The following is a 9,407-nucleotide window of genomic DNA, read 5'->3' as shown; positions in this document are numbered from 1 at the left end:
GAGCAGGATTGCAGTGGTTGAATTTATCAGTGTAAAGGAAAAAGAACCGAGGTCCACAATTCACTAGAGGCGTCTCTCCATAAAGATAAATAGCCTGTTGGGTGAACAAATTACAGCTGGGCAATTGACAGAATATTGATCATACATGACAAGATGATTACTATGAGATTTGATTGGGCATTACAACATGATACATAGACCCTAATCCAACTGCGTCTATGACTAAAAATCCACCTTCCGGTTAGTGTCTGCACCCCTTTCAGTATTAAGTTGCAAGCAAAAGATAATTGCATTAAGCATTGTGTGTAATGTAAACAATAGAATTACCCTCGGATAAAACATTGTTGTTTTCTCCCTAGTAGCAATAGCACATCTATAATCTTAGAAGTTATTGTCACTCTTCCAGAAAACTAGAGGCATGAACCCACTATCGAGCATAAATACTCCATCTTGGAATCACAAGTATCTACTTGGCCAGAGTTTCTACTAGCAACGGAGAGCATTCGAGATCACAAATAACATATGACATGAATATATAATCGACCTCAACATAGTACATAATATTCATCGGATCCCAGCAAACACAACATGTAGGATTACATAAGGATGATCTTGATCATGTGGGGCAGCTCACAAGATCTATACATGAAGCACAAATTGGATAAGACAACCATCTAGCTACTGCTATGGACCCATAGTCCAGGGATGAACTACTCACGCATCACTTCGGAGGCGGGCATGACGATGTAGATGCCTACGGTGATGATTTCCCCCTCCAGCAAGGTGCACGGAAGAGCTTCACCCCCCCCCCCCCCCGAGATGGGTTCTGCGATGGCGGCGGCGACATAACTTTTCGTGGATGGAGGCTCGGGTATCCAGGGTTTCCCCAGGAAGATGTATACATAGGCGTAGGAATTAGGTCGGTGGGGTGCCAGGGGGCCCACACCACCCTGGGAGCGGGCCAGACCAGGCCGCGCCGTGGGGTGGTCTGGCCGCCCTGTGGCGCCTCTTCGTCCCCCCTCCGGACTTCATCTTCGTTTCGGTAAAATATTGACTTCGGCTTTTGTTTTGTCCAATTTCGAGAATATTTCCTGTACAACTTTTTTGAAATACAAAAACAGCAGAAAACAGGGAACTGGCACTGTGGCATCTTGTTAATAGGTTAGTGCCGGAATGTAAAAGTACAACGAAGTGTAAGCAAAATATATATGAATTGGTGTAAAACAAGCATGGAGCATCAAAATTTATAGACATATCAAACGGCTACAAAGTGATACACACTCATGTCAAGACACCCACCCGAGAAATACACCTCCCCCTTCCCGTCCCGAGGCGTAGGAGAAGAGGCTAGTAGACATATGATTTTTAGTATTTACCAAGCATGCACGCACCTATTTTGCTGATTTCACCAGGATGCCAAAAATAAAGAGGAGAAAGTCAAACTATGAGAAGTTCTCATTCTTTACAGAAATATGTTGATTGGAAGCAATAATGTCTTCCATAGAAAGATACACACATTAGAGAATCAAGTGGAAGAGATATAAGAAACCAAACTGCTAGGGGACATAACGACCGCTAGTATGACTGCGCCAGCTAGTACCACTGTCGTACCATATGTTAGCGGCTTCGTAACATTAATTTAACCATGTGTGATCAAATATGTGATTAGACGAGCAGAGAAGCCACAACACCAAAAACTATCCAGAAACCTCACCTCCGGAAGGGATATACAGGGGAGCCAACAGAAGAACATACACCCCCACCATAGCTTGGGCTTGGAGGCCACCGCATCAATCTTGATCATCAAATCATCACCATCTACATCTCCACCAAGACACCGACGATTACTCCATCCATCTCGTTGTAATTTAAAAATCTAGTGCGGATTTGCATGTGTGGTATTTAACTATTCATCATCCTTTCATAATGTTATTATGATGATGTCTTGTGCACCCATGTCTGAGTAGTTTCATTAGTTCCGGAAAAACCTCCTAGCTTTGCCATGAATTGTATGCACGAATGTATTTAAAATAGTAAAGTTTAGTAATGTTTGATTCTTAGAATATGACGACTAGAGGAGGGAGAATAGAAGTTTATGAAAAATACTACAATTCAAAAATTGCATAACTCCTAAGTAAAAAAATGAAGTACCAGCAGTTTAATCCGCAAACTTAAACAGATAATGCTTTGAGTAGTGAAAATAGATAGATTCAAGAAACATGAGAGTAAAAGGTTGGAATCGAGTACACATGATTTGTTCCCGGAGTTTGAATTGTTGGCTAATGTTCTACGTCTTCATTGGGAGAAGCACGCATGCACCAAAGTTCAGTCGTCATCACCCACCGTTAACCAAGATTTATTCTCTGTTAGTGCAAGCCCACCGGATCCTCCTGATCACTAATGACAGATCTTCTATAGGTGATCTCCTAGCCACTCTATGGAAAGTCCACACCTTGGATGCTCGATGGTGGACACCTAACCGTGTAGGAGAGGCCAAATCTCCAAGTGTAATGGGTTTATCTTGTTGGCCACGGTCTGCTCTTGTTTGGTGTTCAACCAAAGACAACTTATCTTCTCTCAGTGAGAGAAAAAAGGGATAACTCCAAGATAAGATTTTGTAGATATTTAGGAAGTATGCCCGAGTTCGCCAACCTTGCCCGCTGGGGTGGAAGTTGTAGACCATACCTTTAATTGAAAGTCGGAGTATGGAATCGAAGAAATATGGTCCAAATTGTTGCGATAAACAACTAATTGGATCCTATGAAACAAGTTCATCACTTAATACATTTTACCATATGTGTTACAAATACCACAAATTACTGGTATTTTCACAAATAAGGAAGTACTCCCTCCGTCCCGAATTACTTGTTGCAGATTTGTCTATATATGCATTATCTAGACATGTTTTAGTGTGAAGATAAATGTCAATCTTGAAAAATCTGAAACATCTAATTCTGGATAGAGGGAGTAATAGTCATCATATTTAACTACCCTAATATACATACAATGTTATATGATCCGGGACAGAGGAATCAAGAATATTATGCTCACTCCTCAGTTTGCAAAATGTAGACTCATCAAGACACTTGGTAAATATATCTAGAAGTTGTTTGCCGTCCAAACATGCTTGAGGAAATGTCACGTGGATATGAAATAAGTGATGATCCAGGTCAATATATGTTATCTTTGGCAATGTTGGATGGGACTGCTGATTATCTTGATTGTGTTTCCATGTTTTTATGAAAAAGAGAGGTATATGGTCCTCGAGTGTTTGCCTAATTCAAAATGTTGAGAACAACAAAAACCAGCGGAGATGAATTTGGCTTTCACGGTGCTGTGTTTCTTAGGAGTCCAACTCATGAATGAGAGACCTAGGAGCATCTCCAGTCGCGTCCCCCAAAGTGTCCCCTAAGGGGATTTGGGCGCGCTGGACAAAAAACCGTTCCCAGCCGCGTCCCCCCAAAGCCGTTTTTTGTCCGGCGCGGTCCGATACGGTGTCCGGCACCCCGAGCCCGTCCCCGCCCCACAGGGGACGCTCCGGGCACGCCGGACACAACGAAAAGCGAGGCGGGGAGTGGCGGGGCCGACCCGTCAGCGGCACATTGAATTTTAACCTAACCGTTGCCTACCTCACGAAGGAAGTTATTCGCGCGCAATGACACACGACGACATCTTTGCCTTAATGGCGACGGAGGGGCAGGCAAGACGTCTCGTCCGTGTTGCGCAGCCTCCACGCATCGCCGGCGTTCGCACGCCACCGCGCGTTCCCGCACTTTCTTCCCGCCTCTTCTCGCCTCTTCCCGCGCTTTCTTCCCGACGCCGGCATCTATAAAAGGCCCTTCCGGCTCAATGGCAGCCACCATAGCCGTCGACACCCCTTTCTCCGCCACAAGCACAGCCCTCGTCGCTCCACCGCCGTCTCCTCCACCACCAGTGCGCAATGATGAACCGCCCCGGCGATGGCCAGTTCCCTCCACCGTCTCCTCCACCACCACCACCTCCACCACCGGATTCGCAGTTCGACATCGACGTCGACGCTCGGGAAGAGCGGCGGCAGCGAGGGATGGAGGTTTGGCGTGCACATCGTCAGCAGCGGTGGGAGGCACTCGAGCAGCAGACCCGCCAGCAGCGTGAGGCGGCGCACGCGGCGGCAGAAGCGGTGTTCTACGCCCCTGACCCCGCAGCTGACGAGAGCGCGGCGGCAGCAGTATGGCAGGAGGAGGCGCTGGCGGACACCATTGCGGCGTTCGATGCCTCCACGGCAGAAGAGGCGCGGCGGCGCCAGACGGAGGAGATTCCCCAGCGGTGGGCTGATGACCGCCGTCACCAGCGTGAGGAGCGGGAGGCGCAGTACCGTGAACGGCGGGAGGCGATCGAGCGCCAGCGGCGGGAGTCGATGGAGCGGTCGCTGCAGCTGTCGGCGGAGGAGCGTCAGCAGCGGGAGGTGGCGCTGGTGGCAACGGAGGCGGCCTGGGGGAGGCAGGCGGATGCGTTGGCGGCGCGCCTCGAGGCGCGAATGGAGGAGGAGGGGAGGAGACAGAGGCCGAGGCGGGGGAGGAGGAGACAGAGGCCGAGGCGGAGGAGGAGGAGGAGGAGGAGGAGGAGGAGACGGAGGCTGAGGCGGAGGAGGAGGAGGAGGAGACGGAGGCCGAGGCGGAGGAGGAGAAGGAGACGGAGCAGGAGAACAACGATTTCGAGTGGTCTGACGACGATGGGCCGCACCCGGACGAGACGGCCGATCAGCAACACGCGCTAGTTGAGTCCTTCGAGTCGGAGAAGAATCTCCAGGATGCCGCCCGTGTCCGCGAAGAGGCGCGGATTCACCGCGGCGTCGAGCTCTCCCTCCAGACGGCACAACATGGGAGGGCAGGCCACAACGCCCTACGCATGGAGAGGCGGCGCGCGCAGCAGGGGCTGCGGCGGAGGGGAGGCGACGATGGGGCAGGGCCGTCGAACGCACCGTCGGGTCAGTAGGCTAGGGTTTAGATGAAATGTAGCCGTTTTCATTCAAACTTTGTAATAATCAAATTTGAATGAAAACCTTTATTTTCGTGCACTAATATTTATTTGGGGATTTTATTTGGGGGACGCGACTGGGGAGCGACGTCCCCCAAACGCGGCACGAACAAAACACGTCCACCAAACGCTCAATCCGGCGCCGTTTGGGGACGCGACTGGAGATGAACTGGCTGAAAGCAGAGCCCCTAAAGACCAAATAGGAGCTGACCCCTACCTATCCAACCCCCAAACACTGTTTGAAGGGCCTATTTGTGGTTCGATGCTCCAAGGTCCCAAGTAAAATTCCAAATCCCTTTAAATGTAAACAACAAATATTATCGGTAACTTTTCCATCGGGGAAAAAAGCTTTTCGAAAAAAAAAAGAGTAACTCCAAACATTCGCGTAAATAGGGATCAGTGATGTGTTCTTTGTAATCTTGACATTTATCTTGCCCCGAAATACAGTCTCGACTACTCATGAGATTTGGCTACTCTCAAAAGGCATCAAATACTCAAGCTGGAAATGAGAAAAATGACACTGAATAATGCAATCAACGACTTCGAGAGTAAGAATGTCGCGTTCAACAGATATAAAGAACCAGTGAAATCAACTATAGGCACTTTTAACACATATTCTTCCTACAGGCAAGCAGCAGCGATTAATTTCTCCGAAGTCTCAAAAAACACCAAAACAAACAGCATCGTCTCCTGGTGCTCCAAAAGTGAGGTAACAAAGAAGGGTGCATCACTTGGCACTGTTTCATAAACTAACTGACTGTTCTATAAGAAAAGTGAACTGCTAATCCTTGTCAGGCCATCACTGTGCTGTAAAATAGTGAAGGAGTTGACAGTACTATCCAGGGGAAGAATTGTTTGCAGATCCCACCATTCTCTTCTATTCAGCATCAAGATCTGGAAACAGTAGTCGGTCGTGCCCTGGAGCCGAGTGATAGAGATTAGGTCAGAAACAATAAGAAAAATAATCCAAGCCATGTATCAGGAGGTAGTGCACAAAAGATGAGCATAGACATTATCATGAAATATTACGTTCCTAACAAAAATCATATAACATGTCGTCGCTCATGGAATATGTATATGACAGTAACTCAAATGAAACAACATAACAGGATTCTATTTCAGAAACAGTTTGGCATTTGAAGTTTTAGAACAAAAGCATATAATATGAAGGAAGGAACAGCAGAATGTACATTGCCAATAGAGTAAGTTTGTGCTAGTTTAGTTCATTGGTTTCTCGGGGTTGATTACAGCATGAAACCAGGTAACCACAGGACAAAACTGGGTGTCATTAACAAAAATGTTTCCAGTCATCCAACTATTTATGTATCAGCATAAGGTCATATGCTATTTAGCATTTTACATACGCCTGTATATCTGTACACTGGCTAGCTGGATACCTTTGAATGTCACTGTCAGCACACTTTAAACTAGTACAGCCCCAGAAGTCAGCAGTAGACTGAATATTTGCTGCTGCTGACAGCACATGCTTTGAGCCCGAACACACCTCAAAGTATCAAACGGGCGATTGAACATGAAAAAACTGGAATACTTAACATATGTTGACCATTAGTAATTTTATCCGGTGGATTCATTTTATACATGGAAGACCACAGAATGACAAACCAACTAATAAATATATTTTAAAAAGCAGATGGGAGTGATCGTCCCTTTAGACTAGCGTATTTAACCCACCAAATAGCTTAAGACAGTACTTATGTCAAATTATCCTGACCTAGCATAATGGAAATACAGGAAGTAATACACAGCTTTATGCAATCACATTATAACTCACATGTACTTGCCCATTAGGCATTTTAAGTTTCACATTCTACCTACACAGCAAGATGGCACACTACACATATCAGGTGAGCATACCTATTCTTAATTCTAATTTGCAAATTTGACTCTTATTTCTTTAATTCCATCGATGTGACATAGGGACCAGTGTGATGAATGTATCCAAAAAGAAAAGGCATAGTTCCATCTTCCAACAGCAGAACAAACATGCAGAGTACTACTAAATAGGAACAACCATCCTCACCTGCTGTACCAACCCTGAACACCACGATGTCAACGCGGTCGTCTCTATGGGGAAGGTCGGTGAGCAGAAGCGTCGGCTGCCCAAGGTTGCCTGCCTGAATAAAGAGGGTGATGTCCTGGAAACTGACTCGGTCGCCCAACCGCTGTGCCAACTCATTGCCCAGCTCCATCAGACTCCTGCCACGGAACTGGATAGTTTCCCAGCCCCGGCCATCGGTGCTGCCGTTATCATCTGCCACAGCGCAATTGATTTCCATCTTCTCTGCAGAACCTGGGTGCCATAGCTGCCATGCGAATTGCAGAAGAATGCTTAGGTGACACCAAATAAGGCATAGGTGAGGTGATACACATGATCGGTACTCTAATAAAGAAACCAAGTCACAAAATTAACACCTTAAATCAACAAAGGGACTAGTTCAGTTCCAAAGATCGATGTGAAGAATTTACAGGGCAATCAAAGCAGAATCCAGAGTTTTGACAGTGCCAAGTACAATATTAGCTGTCATCAAAGGACACAATTATCAGATTTAAGCAAGGACCACCTACGGTGATAACTAAGCAGGGGACGCCCCCATAGTACCCAATACGCAACACGAATTGAAAGCTTATGATGCAAGACCTAGGTTTTAGTAGTCAGCCAAAGTTGCACAGATCGAAGAGACGCAGGCAAGAAGTTGAGAACTGAGAAGCACCGGTGTGGCCGCTCTGGTTGCTGCTAGCACCGGTTGCAACCTTATCCTTTGTGTTTAGTGATGTGGAGGGAATTAGATACGATAGTGATCATCAAAGGACCCAATTCCCATTTCGCCAAAAAAAAAGACCCAATTCCCATATATTTAAGCAAGGAACTCGTACAGTAATAATTAAGCAGGGGACGCCCTCAAATTAGCCAATACGCAACACGATTGAAAAACTATGATGCAGGCCTAGGTTCTAGCGATCAGCAAAAAAAATACTCGATCGGTTATGAAAGCAATGCATCCTGTTTGAGCAGACAGTGCCGAGAATTGGCAATACAAACTGTATGGTGTAAACAGCACTTGTTGCAACGTTGTCAGAAGCGATCCATAGCCTAACGCTTAAGCACTGGGAGTCCCAAGCATCAGAATAGCCATGATGAATTGTGCAGGGAGGAAGGGTTGAGACATGAGAGTGATGAGCTTACAGCATCGGCGCCTCCTGGTCGCAGCTGGTAGGGCGGCCTCTCCACCCTGAGCGGGATGACCTCAACCTCCCACTCCATCATCGAGGTGACGCGGGAGCGGTTGATGGCCTCGACGGTGACGCCCCTGTGCCAGCGGCGGTACCGCCCGTTGGCCCGGAGCGCCGTGAGGCTGGCGGACGTGCCGTGGAGCAGCACGACGCTGCCGCCCTTCCCCGGGGTGGTCCACCACATGACGTGGGCGTCGTCCGGCCCGTCGAAGGCGCACTGCGCGGCGCCGCAGCCGACGTGGCCCTCGGGCGCCGGGGCGCGCGTGACGGCGAGGTGGCGGCCGTAGGCGCTGCGGAGCAGCACGTGGTAGTTGGTGTCGGTCTCGAGCACCTGCGCGACCCACGCCGTGTTGGCCATCCCGCGGCGGCGGTCCACGGAGACGCCCCGCCCCGTCTCGTCCGCGAAGAGGTACCCGCCGCGGCCGCGGTTGAGGAGACGCACGTACTGCCCGTCCTGGAACGGCGCCACGCCCACCTCCGACCACCGGGACTTGCCGCCCACGGGCAGCGACGCCGAGCTGAACCTGGCGCGGGCCGCCGAAGTTGACTTGCTGGGTGCCGCGGCCCGCGCCGAGCTGGACTTGCCGGGCGCCGCCGCACTCGCCGAGCGGGGCTTGGCGCGGTCCGCCGCCTCCTTGTCCGACGACGACGACGACATGCCGGGGAGGAACTGGATCATGCGCGTGGGGAGCAGAGGGAGACGACGAGGAGGGAGGGAGGAGGAGATGTTTGTTGTTGTTGCGGCCTGCGGCGGTTATCACTGTAGCGGCAATGCCAACGCGCAGCGTTTTAAATAAGCTCCCCGGACGCGGAGGGGCGGCGAACCCAAGGCGAGGGTTTCTTCCCCTGACGCGTGGGCCCAACCAGCTGGCGCGCGCCACGTGGACCGCTCCAGGCTTGCCGAGTAAGAAGTTGACCCAGCCGGCGCGTCAATCCGCCGCCGCCTCTCCGTCGCGTCGCGGGGTGTTCCTCGCCGGAGATTAAGGCACTCTCCGGTTCCCCCTGCCGCCGTCCTGCCCATGACGCCGGCAGGCGCTCCACGCCGCCGCCAGGACTCGCTCCTCGACTCGGAGGGATCTAGCTATCCGAGGAGGGCCGTGGGGAAGGGAGGCGGCGCGCGGGCTGCCGGAGGCGGGAGG

At 49.8% G+C, this 9,407-nt stretch overlaps 1 protein-coding gene across 1 annotated transcript; it reads right to left on the bottom strand.

The window, feature by feature from the left end:
* Positions 1 to 5,587: 5,587 nt before the first annotated feature.
* Positions 5,588 to 8,963, bottom strand: LOC127293114 (uncharacterized). Its single transcript, XM_051322670.2, has 3 exons — positions 8,222 to 8,963; positions 7,058 to 7,340; positions 5,588 to 5,934 (listed from the first exon to the last, which is right to left on the bottom strand). The coding sequence occupies exons 1-3, from the start codon at positions 8,945 to 8,947 to the stop codon at positions 5,894 to 5,896; spliced, it is 1,050 nt and encodes a 349-aa protein (XP_051178630.1). The 5' UTR covers positions 8,948 to 8,963; the 3' UTR covers positions 5,588 to 5,893.
* Between the last annotated feature and the right edge of the window lie 444 nt (positions 8,964 to 9,407).

Source organism: Lolium perenne, chromosome 4 (genome assembly GCF_019359855.2).
Source record: "Lolium perenne isolate Kyuss_39 chromosome 4, Kyuss_2.0, whole genome shotgun sequence".
NCBI lineage: Eukaryota > Viridiplantae > Streptophyta > Magnoliopsida > Poales > Poaceae > Lolium > Lolium perenne.
Note: the sequence above shows the minus strand (reverse complement) of the source record. Positions and strands in the feature narration are given on the sequence as shown.